This window comes from Notothenia rossii, assembly GCF_949606895.1.
Source record: "Notothenia rossii genome assembly, chromosome: 7".
NCBI classification, from domain to species: Eukaryota; Metazoa; Chordata; class Actinopteri; order Perciformes; family Nototheniidae; genus Notothenia; species Notothenia rossii.
In genome coordinates this window covers 84,531,950-84,551,437 of record NC_136905.1, presented here as the reverse complement: position 1 = coordinate 84,551,437, position 19,488 = coordinate 84,531,950, and the positions used below count along the sequence as shown (strand labels likewise).

Below are 19,488 nucleotides of genomic sequence, written 5' to 3'. Positions count from 1 at the left end.
AATGACTGTATGAAAATATGTAGAGTATATTAATAATTAAAAGTGGAAAGGTTTTGCAGGAATTTGATTCAGTGTAACATGAACAAAGTAAAATAAATAAGAGCAAATCTACTATTATAATAACTTTTATTAATAAGAAAAAATACAGTAAAAATATGTACAGTATAATTTAATAAAAAATCAACAAGAAATACAAAAACAATATGGAAATGGTCTGTAAATAATATATTTAAATGGATACAATGGGAGGTATGCTCCTGCATTACACTGACATGCCCCCCCATCAAATTATTTTTAAATACAAAAACGATAATAACATAATAAAAAGAAAAGAGACGTGAAGAATCATAAATAGCCTAAATAAATACAAAAGAATACTATATTTAAATGGTAGTGTAGTGCATGAATGTGCAGCATACCTCCCATTTTATCCTGACATGCCCCCCCCCCCCCCCCCCCCCCCCCCCCCCTCCTCAGTGTGAGGCAGCTGAAAGAGCCCTGAATCGTGGGCCTTCGTGCTTCCCCTCCTCGGGCCCCTTTGCTATTTCTGTGCTGGGCTCACGTCACGCTCGGGTATTTTCTCCGGTGACCGGCTGCATCAATAGATCCGTTAAATGTACGCCCGGTGATGGGACTCTTACTCGGTCATTTCGCTCCGTACTGTCGCCCAGGCACCTCCAGAACGGACAAAATGGACTAAAAAAGGCCCAGCGGGGGTCCTGAATGTGACCGTGGACATGGGAACGGGGGCTTTTCAAATGTCAGGTTGGTATCAGGATTATTATTTGAGGTGTGAATGTCAGCTGCTTTCTCTCTCTCACCCCCCCCGCTATGTGTGTGCTTCATGTGGGATTTTTTTCATGGATCCTCTCATTGTCTCCCCCGTGCATGCGGACATAGTGTACCCCAGTTTAACCACTGTACCACCTGCCGCTGTGTGTGGACGTCATGCTGTGTCATATGTTCTGCATGTTACACTCTGGAGGTTTGCGTTATCTCTTATCGGGCTGTCACTCTGCACCCGAGGATGGAAAATACTAAGCAATGAGGTCAGGTCGACCTTGAAGTGTGTGAGTGTGTGCGTGTGTGTGTGTGTGTGTATGTGTGTGTGTGTGTGGGGGGGGGGGGGGGGCTCCCTGCTGCCAGGCCTTTGAATGTGTGTGTGTTTTTACCCCCACTTTAGTTCATTCACCTCCCTGTTGAAAACACAGATCGCCATCCTTCATTATCCGCCTCTCTGTAGCGCTGCAGCGAGAGGCGTTCAAATCCGTCCGGGAAAATGTGTATTTGAGGTAAAATTGGAAAAGCTTTTTGTTATTTTTGTTATTTTTATTCAAAGATTCAAAGGCTTTATTATCTTATGCACAGCTTCAGTGTAGATGTGGTGATGGGAATCTGAAGTCCCAGGCTTCTAAGCAATGCACATATAGGACATAAATACATTTCAAAGACAATACAAATGGGCAAGAAACATATTATACAAATTAAACATTTTATAATATATATTGATAAAGAAAGAAAAAATATGAATAATAATCAATAATATAAATATACAGAAAATATCATCTACTGTAAATATGAACGAATAAACAAGAAGAAAAATATATAACTAATAATACATTAAAAAATAGCTCCAAAATGTTCGACATGCCAGTTCAAATGAATTCAATTTGTTGAAGTAATAACTTATTCATTATTATTATTATTATTATTATTATTATTATTGTTGAATCACACAGCCCTCGCCATCCTTCATTATCCACCCTCTCTCTAACCATAAGAGGCGTTCAAATCAGTCGGAAAGCAGAGCTGCGGGAGCACAACACAGCCTAAAATAAAGCTGAGAAAAGGGAGCCTATCATCCCTGAACGTCTCTGTGGAGTCACCTTGGTTATTTAGCGCCTGAGGAGGAGGAGGATGTCCTAATTAAGGGGAACTCAGAGGGTCTGAACCAGATAATCTTATGTAACCTCGTTAAGAGGACAGCGTCTGAAACGGAGACGATGGAGACGACCTCAGAGGCTAAAGATGTGAAACCGGAGAGAAGAGGGATTCACTTTGAGAGGTTTCCGGACAAGATTATGGAAGTAGAAGTACAAATACTCGTGTTTCAAAATACTCTGGTGAAAGTAGAAGTACTGATTAAACTTCTTTACTCAAGTCAAAGTAAAGAGGCTTTGAAATGTACTTCAGTAAAAAGTACCCATAACTAGCAGCTGTTTTAAAGAGTACCTGACCTCCCTTTATATTAATAGATCAATAATGTCATTGTTAGCTAATGAATGTGTCCATGGTGACCAACGGCAACATGACAACGTTTCCATTGGTCCCTCTTCTTTAGAGAAGACCAGGAAATGATGGATACACGGATCGTGTTCAAATCAATAGGCACGCAATGACTCTAAATAATAATGATCACGCCACCAAACACACATTCAGACTAAAGGAACCAGCCTGTTTGGAAAATGAGAGAAGTAGAAAGTACAGGTATTTGAGTTCAACATGTAAGAAGTAGAAAGTACAGGTATTTGGGTTCAACATGTAAGAAGTAGAAAGTACAGGTATTTGTGTTCAACATGTAAGAAGTAGAAAGTACAGGTATTTGAGTTCAACATGTAAGAAGTAGAAAGTACAGGTATTTGTGTTCAACATGTAAGAAGTAGAAAGTACAGGTATTTGTGTTCAACATGTAAGAAGTAGAAAGTACAGGTATTTGTGTTCAACATGTAAGAAGTAGAAAGTACAGGTATTTGTGTTCAACATGTAAGAAGTAGAAAGTACAGGTATTTGTGTTCAACATGTAAGAAGTAGAAAGTACAGGTATTTGTGTTCAACATGTCAGAAGTAGAAAGTACAGGTATTTGAGTTCAACATGTAAGAAGTAGAAAGTACAGGTATTTGAGTTCAACATGTAAGAAGTAGAAAGTACAGGTATTTGTGTTCAACATGTAAGAAGTAGAAAGTACAGGTATTTGTGTTCAACATGTAAGAAGTAGAAAGTACAGGTATTTGAGTTCAACATGTAAGAAGTAGAAAGTACAGGTATTTGAGTTCAACATGTAAAAAGTAGAAAGTACAGGTATTTGGGTTCAACATGTAAGAAGTAGAAAGTACAGGTATTTGAGTTCAACATGTAAGAAGTAGAAAGTACAGGTATTTGAGTTCAACATGTAAGAAGTAGAAAGTACAGGTATTTGTGTTCAACATGTAAGAAGTAGAAAGTACAGGTATTTGTGTTCAACATGTAAGAAGTAGAAAGTACAGGTATTTGGGTTCAACATGTAAGAAGTAGAAAGTACAGGTATTTGTGTTCAACATGTAAGAAGTAGAAAGTACAGGTATTTGGGTTCAACATGTAAGAAGTAGAAAGTACAGGTATTTGGGTTCAACATGTAAGAAGTAGAAAGTACAGGTATTTGTGTTCAACATGTAAGAAGTCAAAGTAAATAGTGGTCAGAAAATAAGTAGTGAAGTAAAGTACTGATACCAGAAACATCTACTTAAGTACAGTAACAAAGTATTTGTACTCCACTACTTCCCACTCTGCGTACGGGACAGCGCAAAGACTCTGACCCCAGCTGTCATTTATACTGGGGACATGTCCATTTTGTCCCCACCCCTTCACTTCAGGTGAATTGTTCTGAATATAGGGTGCACAAATAATTGTAAAGTGTGTGTGTGTGTGTGTGTGTGTGTGTGTGTGTGTGTGTGTGTGTGTGTGTGTGTGTGTGTGTGTGTGTGTGTGTGTGTGTGTGTGTGTGTGTGTGTGTGTGTGTGTGTGTGTGTGTGTGTGTGTGTGTGTGTGTGTGTGTGTGTGTGTGTGTGTGTGTATACAGTATATGTGCAGCCTCGTATGCATAACTTACAATATGACAACTGTTTGTAAAATCTATGTTTGATGCAATGCTGAATAATCTTTAACCTGCTACCTGCAGTTTTTACATTAAAGTGACATTTGTCATGGATTCAGGTCGCTAGAATATTTAAATTCTGTTTGCATCAATACTAATAATAACCCAAAGGTAAAGAAAATTCAAAATAAATACTAAAAGATCAAATTATGGCCTTTATACTTTATACTTTAGGTACATGCTGCAGATACTACTCAGGTACTTTTGCAGTATACTTCTTCTTCTGAATAGACCTTCCCTTCTACCCCTGAGTAAAAGCATGATCCTGAAACACACACACACACACACACACACACACACACACACACACACACACACACACACACACACACACACACACACACACACACACACACACACACACACACACACACACACACACACACACACACACACACACACACACACCAGGTTCCTTGGTGTTTTTTAAAAAAGTGTTGGGAAAATTATGTGTTTTTTTTCCATTCCCGCTGTGAAGGAGCTCGTTATATTTTTTATATTTCCAATTTGATTTGGACGACTGTTAAAAAGGGTGAACTCAAGGGTGAAGACCAAGTAGTCCAACATGATGTGGTCTTAGTTTGGATAAAACAGCAACTATCAATTAGTGCGTGGATTAATTTGTGCACTAATCGGAAAAATCTAAAAACCAAAATCATTTTCCCTGAACTTTTTTTATTTAATTCTACCTGAGCAGTTTGTGTCAACATTAAGGATTCAATTAAAGCTCAATTTAACTTTTGCAAACATTGCTCATATTGTGATTTATATATCTGCAGCATTTCCTATCATACATCCTTAGTTGCAACTAACTTTTATTTTATTTTTCCTTTAATGTTTTGGAGGAAATATTAAAATAAACTCCCTAAAGTCTTTAAATAGTGTAAACATATTCACTTGAATATGATATAAACAGAGGAATGAAAGATTTAAGGACATTTAGCATGAAAGGAATCTTCTCTCAAATGACTAACCGTGCAGCGTGATATTTAGAAGAATGTTTTTCTGATACATGCATATCTTTCTAACTGTATGTTCTGTCTGCTTTTCTTCCAGGTGACCCTTCCCCGACATCCGTTCGCATGAATGTTAATATCACTACAGTTACATAACAGATATTGCCCTTGAAAATCGATCCCAAAGACATTGGATTTCATGGAGTCACTTGAAACTACTGCGGCGGCGAGGAGCTCCGATGAGGGTCATGATGGAAATGTGGTTTCAAAGAGAGAAATCCCCTCGGAGGAAGCACACGAAGTGGAAACTAAAACTAAAGGATGGCCCCGACAACTGGAGGAAGGTCGGAGCGAAGAATCGTTTGAAGACCAGTTCTCGATCCATCAAGACTATGAGGCGAATCCACCGCAATCTACGAAACCGTTTCCCATTGGCAGGCAAAAAGCTGCACTCTCTACACAATCACCTGGCCTTGCATCCCACAGGAAGTCCACCAGTTCACCTGAAGTTCACCAGTGTTCCCATTCAGCCATGGACCCGATTTCCGAGGAGAAGATGGAGCAGAAACCACAAAAGCCCGGGAAGTATGTTTGTGATTATTGCGGGAGAGCATGTGCCAAACCGAGCGTTCTGAAGAAACACATTCGATCGCACACCGGAGAACGACCCTATCCGTGCATCCCCTGCGGATTCTCCTTCAAAACCAAGAGTAACTTATACAAACACAGGAAGTCTCATGCTCACGCCGTCAAAGCCGGTTCGATGTCAGGACTCGCTAATATGGATTCGTTTGAAGGGGAAGGCGAGTTGTTCTCCGATGCTGAGCAAACATCAGACTCGGATGAGGACACTCTCAGCGACCCGCTGCTGCTTCTTGACTCTCCGGTGGAGGCATCGGATAACACGGCCGTAAGAGTACTCAATCTCATTTCTCAGAAGAAGGGAATCCAGGATGTTCCACAAGAAACCAACGCCGAGACAAGTCGTTCGATTCAATCCAGCGCGATCAAACAAAGGCTGGCTCTGAGGCTTTCTGAGAAAAGAAGCAGCGACTCGGAGAACAACCTGTCGCTGCCGAGTCAATCCAGTAAAGGCAGCACGGATTCGGGATATTTCTCTCGTTCAGAAAGCACAGAGCACCAAACCGGGCCTCCGAACACCAACGCCAAATCCTATCAGGAAATAATGTTCGGGAAATGCTACAAACCGAGCCCAAAGCAGACGGCCGCCGCTTTTGCCCAGGCGGCGGAAAGACGCTCGGAAAGAGGCGTGTCCCGTGTTTTCACCCAGGAAAAAGACGCGGTCGAGTCGATTAAAATAAACACAAAGTCGTTGCTGAGGGAGGATGCTCAGGAACTTCAGTCTGATGCGTTTCTGATCAGAAGCAACTCGATGCCAACGTCTTCCGATGTGTGTCTGAACATGCCTCCCGCACTCAGAGGAAGCCATTCGTTCGACGAGAGAGCGAGTATCGGCGGTATGAGGAGACTCCGGAGACAAGCTGCCTTCGAGCACTCGGCAAACGAAAGCCATGTAGATGTAGACGGCGGAAAGATGATGGAGAGCGGTGTGTCAATGATCTCAGGATCAGAAATGGAAAGCTGCCCCTCTGGTACGAGCCATCAGAGACACGCCATGGAGCTGGCAACGCGGAAACGTCGGAAAGAGAAACGGGAAGAGGAAGATCTGTCGGGACAATACGAGGGACGGGATGAATGTGAGGAGATGTTTGACTCGAGCAAAGACTACGATGTTAAACAAGCCGTGGCTGGCATTATGGCGTTAGGACATCCGCAGTTTGACATATCAGTGAGTCCGGAAATGTCTGGTCGTAAAACTTTAGGGAATGTAATATCTGTTATCCAGCACACAAACTCCATACACAGGCCTCACTCTGAACAGTATCACGCGCTGAGACAGGAAGGGGTTTCCTTTCAAGCGATGGAGTCCTGTGAGTCGTTGGAGAGGAGCGATCAGTCCTTTCAAATCCCCAAGTTGGTGCGGCAACCCAGCATACAAGTCCCAGAAATCAGGGTGACGGTGGAGCCCGACAGCCCAGAGAAAGCTCCCGAGGTGAAGGTGAAAGAGCCGGAGAAGGAGGAGTTTCAGTGGCCTCAGAGGAGCGAGACCTTAGCACAATTCCCTCCGGAGAAACTCCCCCCGAAGAAGAAGAGGCTCCGCTTGGCCGACATCGAGCACTCCTCCGGGGAATCTAGTTTTGAGTCGGCGTGTACAAGTCTCTCCCGAAGTCCAAGCCAAGACAGCAACTTATCTTATTGCTCCACGTTTTCCTTCGACAGGGAGGAGGTTTTGAAGTCGCCCGCCCGACAAGATGAGTTTGGGAAACCGTTGGAGCTTCTGGCGGTGCCGGGAAGCGTTCATAACTTATCGCTACTCAACCAGAGACAACAACATGAAATGAGGCGATCGTCTTCAGAACAAGCGCCTTGTAACTTACGCAAGGAACTACCAGAGGCTCGTAGCATATCGTTCGATTACGGTAGCCTTACGCAAACTTCTAAACTCAGACACGTGGATTTGAGGGAGAGAACGAGGGGGGACTTGGTGAGGCAGGAATCGTTGAATATGGAAACTGAGGTGGGGCAGCAAGGGTTTCACCTCAGCAACACGTTGCCAATATTCTCCACCGGGAACACGTTTCCCCAGCTGTCCCATCCGAGCCTCTTAGTTCCCGTGAGATTACAAACTCACGTGCCATCGTACGGCAGCATCACGTACACGTCAGTATCACAGATTTTCGACAATCAGTACGAAAGCGCCGCCTCTCAGACTCAGATCTCTGGCGTTTCCAGACAGACGTCGACGGAAGCTCTCGATTTGTCGTCGGCTAAACTGAAAACGGGCATTCCTCTTTCTCTGACGTCCAGAACCATTTCCATCACCAACGCCTCCAGTGGTGGCGCCAACAAACGGATGCTTTCGCCCGCCAGCAGCCTGGATCTTTTCATGGAGGTGAAGCAGCAGAAACGGGTGAAAGAGGAGCGGATGTTCGGGCAGATCGTGGAGGAACTGAGCGCCGTGGAGCTAGGGAAATGTTACCTGAGCGAAGAGAAGGGGCGAGCGTCAACACCTCAGGCTATCACACGCCTCGAATCCACCATGGAAAGCAGCTCGCCTCCATACGGGAAAGAAATTGGTGTTGAGAAGCGAGTGGAATTGGTGGCGAAACTCGTTACCAATCAAGATGTTTTGATCTCCGAGCATTCAAGATCATTTCCGAGTCTTCGCACGACGACGGGCGTCAGCTGGTGTTTCCTGAACCACACAAAGCCGAACTACTCGCACAGCGACGCCCCGTTTTCCTCCGTTTACGCCTCGTGGGGCGTCAGCAGCCACAACCCAAACCCTTTGGATTTGAACACAAGCGCCGCCTTGGCTCTACTGAGATCCAAACAGAAAGGAGGCTCTGTTATCTATAGCAAGGCAGCCATTGGTCAACCAGGGGCAGGGAAGTTGGTGTCGTCGCTGCTCATGTGGAGGCAAACCGTGGAGCAGGTGAGGAGATATCCTAAATACCTTTTTATTTCACACTGGATCATTTTGCATTCAAGTCTTCTTTCTGACCTCTCAGGGATTTGAAATGGAGAATGCTTTTTGCCCAACATTTGTCAAACTCTTAGGTATTTTGGCGAAAGCTGCAGATATGAGCTTGAATTCATTACGGCAATGTGTTGCATTAGATAGGTTGTTAACATTGAGACATACTGACAATAGCTGCAATTAAACCAGGTACTTTTTTTAAAAACATATTACATCCAAAACCCTCATTGTGTAATTAGTGTTACTTTCCAATGTATTTTTATTGAATTTTCGAGATGAAATTATTACTTATATTCATAACAAACCAAAATGCAGAATGTCTTTGGACATGTAGCACATCAGCATGGCCTTTAGGACCTGAGATACACATGTTTAACAATGTTCTTGTTTCTTTTATACAATAATCGACTTGAATATAATCTGCAATATTGACCCTAAAATCATCGTTTTTCAGAGAGTACATGAATGAGGTAGTTTGATTTGAGGTTTCCTGTAGAGTTTCCCCCTTCAGCATTATCCATGTTTGCCAAACATTTCGTGTAGCGCCATGTTTGACATTCAATATTGTCAGCATCGCGTTACGCCGTCGATACGGTGTCCGCTTTAAAATGGATGTTAACAAAATGTTTGTTCATCCGATTCAGCTGCAGAGGAAACCGGAGCCCCGAGAGAACGACGCCGCTTACGGGAAGAAGGGGAAAGAAATCAGAGTGAAATCTGCCAAAGACGAGTGGAAAGAGCGGGAGGCCGTTCAGACGCTGCCAACTCGAATCAAGATCTTTGAGGGGGGGTCAGTGAAGATATCAGCTATCATAACACTCTGCTGACAGCACAGCGCTATTTAGGGACAGGGGGAAGTACTCAGAGGGGGGGAGTGCTCAGAGGGGGGGAGTGCTCAGAGGGGGGGGGAGTGCTCAGAGGGGAGGGGAGTGCTCAGAGGGGGGGGGTGCTCAGAGGGGGGGGAGTGCTCAGAGGGGGGGGAGTGCTCAGAGGGGGGGAGTACTCAGATATAGTACTACAGTACAAGGAGAAGTACTCAGATCTTGAGTAAAAGTAGAAGTACTCAGATCTTGTACTTGAGTAAAAGTACAAGTATTCAGATCTTGTACTTGAGTGAAAGTAGAAGTACTCAGATCTTGTACTTGAGTAAAAGTAGAAGTATTCAGATCTTGTACTTGAGTAAAAGTAGAAGTACTCAGATCTTGTACTTGAGTGAAAGTAGAAGTACTCAGATCTTGTACTTGAGTAAAAGTAGAAGTATTCAGATCTTGTACTTGAGTAAAAGTAGAAGTATTCAGATCTTGTACTTGAGTAAAAGTAGAAGTACTCAGATCTTGTATTTGAGTAAAAGTAAAAGTACTCAGATCTTGTACTTGAGTGAAAGTAGAAGTACTCAGATCTTGTATTTGAGTAAAAGTAAAAGTACTCAGATCTTGTACTTGAGTAAAAGTAGAAGTACTCAGATCTTGTACTTGAGTAAAAGTAGAAGTACTCAGATCTTGTACTTGAGTGAAAGTAGAAGTACTCAGATCTTGTACTTGAGTGAAAGTAGAAGTACTCAGATCTTGTACTTGAGTAAAAGTAGAAGTACTCAGATCTTGTACTTGAGTAAAAGTAGAAATACTCAGATCATGTACTTGAGTAAAAGTAGAAGTACTCAGATCTTGTACTTGAGTAAAAGTAGAAGTATTCAGATCTTGTTCTTGAGTAAAAGTAGAAGTACCAGAGTGTAGGAATACTCTGTTACAGTAAAAGTCCTGCATTCAAAATGTTCCTCAAGTAAAAGTAGAAAAGTATTCTCATCAAAATATAGTGAAAGACAGTAAAAGTAGTCATTGTGCAGATTGGTCCATTTCAGAATAATAGATATGATATGTTTTATAATGATTGATCATGAAAGTGTTCTCAAAGCTGATAAAGGTGCAGCTAGTCTGAATGACTTTGTATACTGCAGGGTAGCTGGTGGATTTACTCCAGGTGGAACTAAAGTCTGAAACTGTTTCTGTGTTCCAGGTATAAGTCCAATGAGGAGTATGTGTATGTGCGAGGTCGCGGTCGGGGGAAGTATATCTGCGAGGAGTGTGGGATCCGCTGCAAGAAGCCGAGCATGTTGAAGAAACACATCCGAACTCACACTGACGTCCGGCCGTACGTCTGCAGGGTCTGCAACTTCGCCTTCAAGACTAAAGGTACACACCCATTGTTAGAAAGATCTCCCTGTTAATAATCCCTGGTCCCCGGCTTGAGCTTGAATCTCAGTATCCATGTATCTGTGATCCTCTCCAGAATGGAAGTAGTCATCACATACAGAGCATCAACTAGTTCCTGAACAGTGTCCTTCACATGCTGATATCCAAGAGAGGGAGTTCCACAGTCACAAGATGGAGGAATAGAAAGCAGTATTCAATGTTTACTTCAGATTAGCTCCACGTCAGAAATGAGCATGCTTGATGTCTCTCTCCATAGAGGCTGAATCCTCATGTTAATCACATAGCTATCATATGCCTCAAACAGTCCTGATGCTCTTCTAGGTAATCACACATCCTGTCATGTTCACAGCTACAGTTGATACCTTTGTTATCATGTTACTCTGATGTTGGAAGAGTACATTCAGTGTTTTCCCAACACACATGTTGAGAGGAAACTGCCTTTTCAAAAAACCACCCATACGAATAAATTCCAAACTTGATTGCATCTCAACAGAAGGTGTTCATGTGTGGAATAACTGTAATGATGAGCTGAAATACTTTGAAACTTTGTGTAAACTAAAACTATTATTTAGAAACCAAACCCTGAATGTTCTGAGCAGGACCGGTGAACTCATGCTTGCTATTTCTGTCGTTTAAAAGTTATTTCTTTTTGGGTTTTATTGTTCAAGAAATGATATTTATTTTGACTGACTTCATGGATCACCGTTTTTTAGCCCATACCAAAATATAAAATACAAATTATTTACATCCAGTTTGTTTATCTAGAAACTAACTGATACACATCTATTACATTTAATTAGGAAGGAGGTTCATGTCAGAGAAACAGTAATTCCACAAAAAGAAGTTAGCCTATATAAACACTAGTGGTTCTAGTTGAGGCACTGCGGTGAAAGATCAGATATTTTTTTTCCACTTATTTATATAATTCTTTTGCCGACTTTTCTAAATTGGACTTTCTTAAAACTGTTCAGCTTTCTTTCATGAAAGGACAACTATTTTATAAAATACGTGTTCAAATCTGTTTCTCATCCTTAGTGTTTTTGTTTTACAGGAAACCTGACTAAACATATGAAGTCGAAGGCACACATGAAGAAATGTCTTGAGCTGGGAGTGTCGGTGACGATGGACGATACGGAGATACAGGAACACGGTATCTATAATATATCATATTCAATTGACTTGTTTAAAGACTCTTCTTGCACGATTTCTATTTTATTTGTATTTACTTGCACTATTTAATCAGTTTTATTTGTTATATTTCCTATATATATTCATTTTCACTGTTGAAGGAGTCCGTGACTTCCGTTTTTCATTGCCATATCTACACTGTAGCTAATGTGCACATGGCAATAAAGCCTTCAATCTTGAAAAGGGTAACGTACAGACTTATATCGACTTATCTGATTAATGGTTTAGTGGTTATTGCTTCAGTGAGTGCAGGAATGAGTCCTATAAGCGAGAAAGATGAGATAAGATAAGAAGTACTTTGTTGATCCCAGTTTGGGACACGTTCGTGTTAAAAGACAAGGCAAATGTAAAAGACAGAATTTCAGCTCAAACTAAACTGCTGTTTCTCTTTCGAAGTGGACGAATCAAAGACATCGGTCACCGCCAAACACCAGTTCTCAGACGCCGATGATTCGGACGGTATGGACGAAGACGAGATCGACGAAGAGGACGAAGAGGACGAGGATTACGACGGAGATTCGACTCCGAAACTGCGTTCGAGGAGCACGAGTCCTCAATCGTGTGGTGTCACGTCTTTATCCGTCACCTCCACCATCCACGGATACTCGAAGTCTACGGACGAAGACTCGTTGACGATGCTTTCTCCGGATCAAACCAGCTTCCTGTTTGACCCGTACACTTCCTGTCTGCTGTCTCCAGGATGGGAGTCTCCGATCAGAGAACCGTCTCCATCTCGTCTTCGTTATCCGTCCCCGATGAGGGAACTTTCCCCGAGAGGACGGTCTTCCCCACGTTGGGATTCCTCTCCGTTGAGGCCCAGTTCTCCCAGTTTCTCCCCCGTTCAGAGGCCCCTCTCCCCCGGGGAGGCGTCGGCCAGAGGGAGGCAGAGGGTTGTGCTCAGAGCGGTTTCTCCACGCAGAGGGTCGCATCAACATCAACATCAACATCAATACAAGGGGGAGAAGAGCCGAGCGCAGGCCATCAAGATGGAGATGGAGAAAGGACACTTTGAAATGGAGACGGTAAGGACACCCCCGAGTTATAGGGTTAGGAATCTATGCTCAAACATAAACAAAGGAAAGATATGATAGAAAGATGCACCTCAACACTTCGGGTCCCGTTGCTTATCCGAAACGCCAATGAGCAAATTCCCAAAGCATGTGAAACCGTTCCACGTAGCAGATTGTCAAGATCAATATTTCCTTGTTGTTTTTAATTGTTTCGGCACATAGCCTTCCTTTGTGGGATTCAAGCTGATCCTGACTTTGATATACGGGATGTGCCATCTTTTCTTTCTTTTCAAAACCTCGAAGAGTCTTTGAAATGGAGATGATCGGTATTATGAAACATCTGAAAATATGGGTCAGATTTGGATAATCTTTGGTGGGAAGCGTGGGCAAAGAAACAATTGATAAAGTTTTGGAAAAGGAAGTTAAAACTCACCAATTTGGTGCTACACCTAAAGTCCAAGAAGCATTTCCCCAAAAATGGTGGAAAGGTAGCCCAAGTCCCAAGTCAAATATGTCCTTGTTTATTTCCTTGTTTTGGGACGGAGACTTAATGAGAGTGTTTCAAACGAGCTCTGACTTGGAAATACCTTTCCACGTTTTGTTGGGACTGTTTCTTTACAGATTCAGAACTAAACTAACCTTTGAAATTAAAATGATAGGTAACGGGAGGTTCGGCACCTAATAGGGTTTAGATCTGGATGATAGTGGTGGGAACTTTTGGCCTTTGGCAAAGAAAAGAAGTTGAAACTCACCAATTTGATTCCCGGCCCGAAGCTAAACCAAAAGTCCGGTTAAGCATTTTACCCCAAGATGGTGGAAAGGTAACACATTGCAGATTCCCAAGTCAAATGTGTCCTTGTTTATTTCCTTGTTTTGGGACAGAACATCTGGGACAGGCGACGCTTCCACGTTTTCTTTCTGACTGTTTCTTTACAGAACTACGATAGCCTTTGAAATGAAAAGGACAGGTTTGGGAGGTTCGGCTCCTAATAGGGTTTAGATTAGAATGATCGTGGTGGGAAGTTTCGGCCTTTTGCAAAGAAACAAGTTCTCATCAAAGATGCTAGACCCCTCAGACCCCTAGACTTAGACATGTGGGATGTGCTTTACTAACTGCTGTGTCAAAAACACTTTTGTCCCAACCCTAATAAAGGAACTCTGATTCTCTTTTGTTTCCAGGATCAGAGGAGCAGCTTGTCGCCCCCCAAAAACCTCCTCAGCCACCTCCCCCTTCACTCCCAGCATTCAACCCGCTCTCTTCTCCCATTGGTTCCCATTGGAGGACACCAGATGTCACCCTCCACCTCCACACCTCCACCTTCCTCCAGCCCTGATGCCCCCCTCTCCTCGGCCCCGACCACCCCCAGCAGCGAGGGGTCGTTCCTGGGCATCGAATCTGCAGTGGAAGACGCTGGAGGAGAAAATCACCCGGGGAAAAACCCAGAACAGGAAGTACAAACTTGCCTCAACGCCATCGCCTCGCTGAAGATCACCACAGAGGAACCTCACTGAGAAACTCATCTCACTCTCATCTTTAACTCTAACCCCCTCAGAGGATCTTTAGAAACGCCCTCTGGTGTCGCACATCGCTCCGTTTGACGAGGAGATTGAAACAGAAGAAGAGGAAGAACCGGAAACAGAAGAACCGGAAACAGAAGAACCGGAAACAGAAGAACTTGAAACAGAAGAACTTGAAACAGAAGAACCGGAAACAGAAGAAGGAGAACTTGAAAAGGTCCCCAAGGAGAACCGGAGAATCATTGCTGGGTGCAGGTGCAATACGGAAAGATATTATGCTAATATGCCTTTGTCTGACATAGTAGTTTGCATACAATTGCACATAAATTATATTTATGGATCTGTACGATACTTATACTCCTTCTTAGATGCATACGAATATTTGACTGTATGTGTACTTTGAGAATAGACTGTTGTTTAATGTAATCATATCGAGGTGTGATGCAGTAGTGCAGTAACTGAACACTATTTATATAAGGGGAAATGTGTATTATGAAACAGTCTGACCAAATTTGAAGTAGACGCTTTCCTCGTGCGGTTCGGTGCTTCGGAAGCGGCGGCGAGCGTCTGTGCCTTTACTTTGCTTTTCATCTTTTATTTATTTATTATGGGAAGAAAGCTCTTTGTTTCTCGTGCCGTCGATCCGGCTGCAGCTTGATTTATTGTGAAACAATCTTAAAAGAAAAAAAGGAAAAAGTTTCCTATGTTGCATTTTTCTAAATGTCGTGGTTTTTATCTTGGTAAAAAAAATGCATGGAATTTGCTATTGCACAAAAATAGATAAGATGTAAGATGTATTTATATATTAGAACGTGAGCACTTATTGAGATATTTGACTACTATTTATATGGTATATCTGTACTTATGCAGCCGTTTGAGCCACGTCTTTGCTTTGGTTACGTTTTTCTCTCACACACACGACCAGAAGCGTTTCATGACGATGCACTTTCATGCTTTCATCTTGAAAATAAGGGAGTTTTTATTCGTGTTCATTTTTTAGAAACATTCCAGTTTTCTTTCTCATTTTGTGAAACTTGTTGCACAAAAGTTCAAGGGGCTATGATGATCAGTGGACGGTCTGTTGTCTTGCATTTAACTGCAGAAATCAATATCACTTTACTGTAAGGTATACGTTAGTGCTGATCCTGCACCAGGTGCATTACTCTGTACATAAAGGTGTATTTCTATGATTTCAAGTATTTTTGCAGTGTTGAAACTTTTTATGTGGATGTTTATCTCTTTGAGAGGTTAAAGGTACGGTGGCCCACAGGTGCAAACACTTTACAATGACCTAGATATAAAAACCCAAAGGTTCCACATGAAGAAACATCTTCAGCAACTTGACGACACATGCAGCGTTTAGAGAACAGTCAGCAGCTTGAGGAGACATGGCAGCGTTTACTGAAAGCTGCAGAAACCTAATGCTGAAGAAGCTCAAACACAACAGAGACCAGGGGACACTAAAGAGTGACGCACAAAGCTGGAGACCAGGGGACACTAAAGAGCGACGCACACAGCTGGGTGAAAACGTTTTTTTTTTTTAGTTAAACTTTTTTTTCTGGTCTCCCAGCTGTGTGCGTCACTCTTTAGTGTCCCCATGTCTCTCAGATGTGTGCATCACTCTTTAGTGTTGCCTGGTCTCCAGCTGTGTGCATCACTCTTTAGTGTCCCCTGGTCTCCCAGCTGTGTGCATCACTCTTTAGTGTCCCCATGTCTCTCAGCTGTGTGCATCACTCTTTATTGTCCCCTGGTCTCCAGCTGTGTGCATCACTCTTTAGTGTTGCCTGGTCTCCCAGCTGTGTGCGTCACTCTTTAGTGTCCCCTGGTCTCCCAGCTGTGTGCATCACTCTTTAGTGTCCCCATGTCTCTCAGCTGTGTGCATCACTCTTTAGTGTTGCCTGGTCTCCCAGCTGTGTGCGTCACTCTTTAGTGTCCCCTGGTCTCTCAGCTGTGTGCGTCACTCTTTAGTGTCCCCTGGTCTCCCAGCTGTGTGCTTCACTCTTTAGTGTCCCCTGGTCTCCCAGCTGTGTGCTTCACTCTTTAGTGTCCCCTGGTCTCCCAGCTTTGTGCGTCACTCTTTAGTGTCCCCTGGTCTCCGGCTGTGTGCATCACTCTTTAGTGTCCCCATGTCTCTCAGCTGTCTGCGTCACTCTTTAGTGTCCCCATGTCTCTCAGCTGTGTGCGTCACTCTATAGTGTCCCCTGGTCTCCATTGTGTTTGAGCTTCTTCAGGGTTTGGGTTCTGCAGCTTTCTCTAAACGCTGCCATGTCTCCTCAAGTTACTGCAGATGTTTCTTCATGTGTTTTTGTATCTTCATCTCTCCTAGTGTTTCAGGTCGTTGTTTGCACCTGTCGGCCTCCGTAGAAAGTCTGCAGATGAGATTTAATCTTTAAAAAAACGCTGTTACTGGATGGATTTGAAATCAGAAACACTTTGTTCTCTCATGTTTACATAAAGTATTTAAAAAGGTGCCCTGCTTTACTCTCTGAACATGTATCTTTGATTTCTTGTATTTTCTTTGTGGTGACGTGACGGTGCGGACGGGGACGCGCTCTGGCCTACGTTACGTACTCACATTGTTTTTATTGTGAACTCATATTGAATGAACTGCTTTGTGCCTCATGTCTATGAACGTCCCTGTAAGCTCACAGAGGAAGAATCATCATTTTTACCTCTCATCACATCTTTTGGGGTGGAAAAATAAATCCTCAGTAGCCAAACTGTGGTTTCTCTGATTGGTGCTCCACTCTCACACATTCAATCCAGGTTATTCAAAGACAGTATGCTTCAAACTCCAGGATGTGTGTCGCAGTTCATTTTGTTTTTCTTTAACTCGTTATTCAGGGTTTCGTAACGAGCTAACCCCTACATTCTCTCTCAGTGTTTTCAGCCAAGCTTTGGTAGAAAAAGGTGCTTCTTTTTCACTTTTTTTCCTACGTTTTCAAATATATTTCAGTGTCTCTTCTTCCCGTCTTTCTTTGTGTGTCAGCTGTTCTTTTTGTGCGCTCCATTAACTTCTCGTTCATTTTATTCCCTGTGTTTTTTAGCTGTATTTTGTGAGAAACACGAGTTTATTTTCTTAAATCTATGTCCTTTTTTAAAAGCTAATTTTTGGGGTCAAACATTAGCTTATTTCTTTTACCTTCCGCTTTTAGCCATTTCTTTGGGTGTCAAGTTATTTGTCAATATTTTCATCGCTTCTTTTTCACTTTTTTTCCTACGTTTTCAAATATATTTCTTTTTCCCGTCTTTCTTTGTGTGTCCGCTGTTCTTTTTGTGCGCTCGACTAACTTCTCTTTCACTTTATTCCCTGTGTTTTTTAGCTGCATTTTGTGCATTTTTGTCTTTTTTGAAAGCACATTTTTAGGGTAAAACGTGAGATTATTTTTAAACGTATTTTCTGTTTTCAGCTATTTTTCTGGTGTGAAAGAAGCAAATGTTTCCCTCTTTTCTTCGTGTTTTTGGTCGTATTTAAAGAGAAACACAAGCTTCTGTTTCTGTACATGGTGCATACATAAACACAGTTACTGTATAGAAGAAAGAAAAACAACCAAAACACAATGGAAACTATTTCACGTTAAGATATAGAAACATTATTTACATGAAATCTGGATATACCAAACGACTATGTGCAGTTGGAAAGTACTTAAAATAATAATAATAAAATCAGTATTGTTATGGAAGCGGATGTGAGGTAGCTTGTGTACAGAAGAGGCAATACTTAAATGAAATAAATAAAAACTAGAGTTTTAGAGTTAAGATTTAAATAGTTTAACCCTCCTATAGTCTTCGTGTTCCCCCCCTTACTTTGGTGTTCGCGGTCAAATTTGAACGGTCCTGTTTTAACTGCTATTACATTAACACAAAAAACATTAATCATCACCACATTTCATTTAACAAGCTTTCAAACTGTACATATTGTATCAGACTACTGGTATACATGAAACACTGAAGTAAATATACAAGGAACAGACACCGAACATGTATTGGTGTGCCAGGTGTGATCCATGTGGGGGGAGGGGCACATAAGAGCGGGAAATGTGTCAACTTGAGTGTGTGTGTGTGTGTGTGTGTGTGTGTGTGTGTGTGTGTGTGTGTGTGTGTGTGTGTGTGTGTGTGTGTGTGTGTGTGTGTGTGTGTGTGTGTGTGTGTGTGTGTGTGTGTGTGTGTGTGTGTGTGTGTGTGTGTGTGTGTGTGTGTGTGTGTGTGTGTGTGTGTGTGTGTGTGTGTGTGTGTGTGTGTGTGTTTTATCTGATCCGGATGGTTACTAATTCCTTTTCTTTATGGCGGTCACCCGGGTACACCATGGATGTTACAAAGTTCACTAAATCATCCAAAATTCAATGAAAGTGGTGATCAGCCATTTTCCATGTTCAAATGTCTGCTGTGAAGGATATCATGAAGCCTGAATGCAATCGACTGTAAAACAAAAAAGTTATGATTGAAGAAATTAGTGAATCGGTCAGATTTGACCCGAAGACAACAGGAGGGTTAAAACGAATATACCTCGAACCCGAGGATGTGTGTCGAACATTATTTAGTTTCTCTTTAACTTATTATTCATGCTTTCCTCCTTTAAACCCATTCCCATGAAACCCAGCACTTTCCCTCGGAGCAGTGCCCTCCTCTGGTGGAAAATCCCCAACACAACAAGACAGAGAGAGAGAGACCCTAACCCAAAAACTGTTTCAGATTGTGGCTAAAAACATGTTTTTCTCAACCATTTTTTTTTGCTGAGGACAGAAAAAAAAGTGCACGAATAACTTGTGTTTCTGTGAAAAATAAAACCAAAAACATGAAGGGAAAGTAATAAAATAAGAAATAAGAAACTTATTCAACTTATTTTATTATTTTCCACAAAATATTTTCATGTATTTCTCCCACAAATGAATCTCTAAATATTCAGATTTTCTTTTCAAACTTTCCGACTTTTATTCAAAAATATTGCAAATTAGTTTCACAAAAATATCCGTACATTTTAAACTCTGTTCCAGTCTCTGGATCTCCTAAGCCAACCAGCAGTTAGCATTAGCATCATTAGCATATTTAACCATAACCTTTCAGAGAGGGGGGTCTTCATGATGACATCTATTATTTAAGTATGTTTACACCCTGCAGGAAGCTCTCTCCATG

General features: G+C 42.2%; 1 protein-coding gene across 2 annotated transcripts; it reads left to right on the top strand.

Annotated features, from left to right (window-relative positions):
* Nucleotides 1-567: 567 nt before the first annotated feature.
* On the top strand, nt 568-14,706 carry hivep2b (HIVEP zinc finger 2b). 2 transcript variants are annotated; one of them, XM_079693855.1, is made up of 8 exons: nt 568-765; nt 1,184-1,292; nt 4,968-8,384; nt 9,074-9,219; nt 10,443-10,618; nt 11,691-11,789; nt 12,224-12,849; nt 14,017-14,706. In XM_079693855.1, exons 3-8 carry the CDS (start codon nt 5,067-5,069, stop codon nt 14,347-14,349), a joined length of 4,698 nt encoding a protein of 1,565 aa, XP_079549981.1. In that variant the 5' UTR covers nt 568-765; nt 1,184-1,292; nt 4,968-5,066; the 3' UTR covers nt 14,350-14,706. The 2 variants fall into 2 exon arrangements, with proteins under 2 accessions (XP_079549981.1, XP_079549980.1); XM_079693854.1 differs by lacking the exon at nt 1,184-1,292.
* Nucleotides 14,707-19,488: the final 4,782 nt, after the last annotated feature.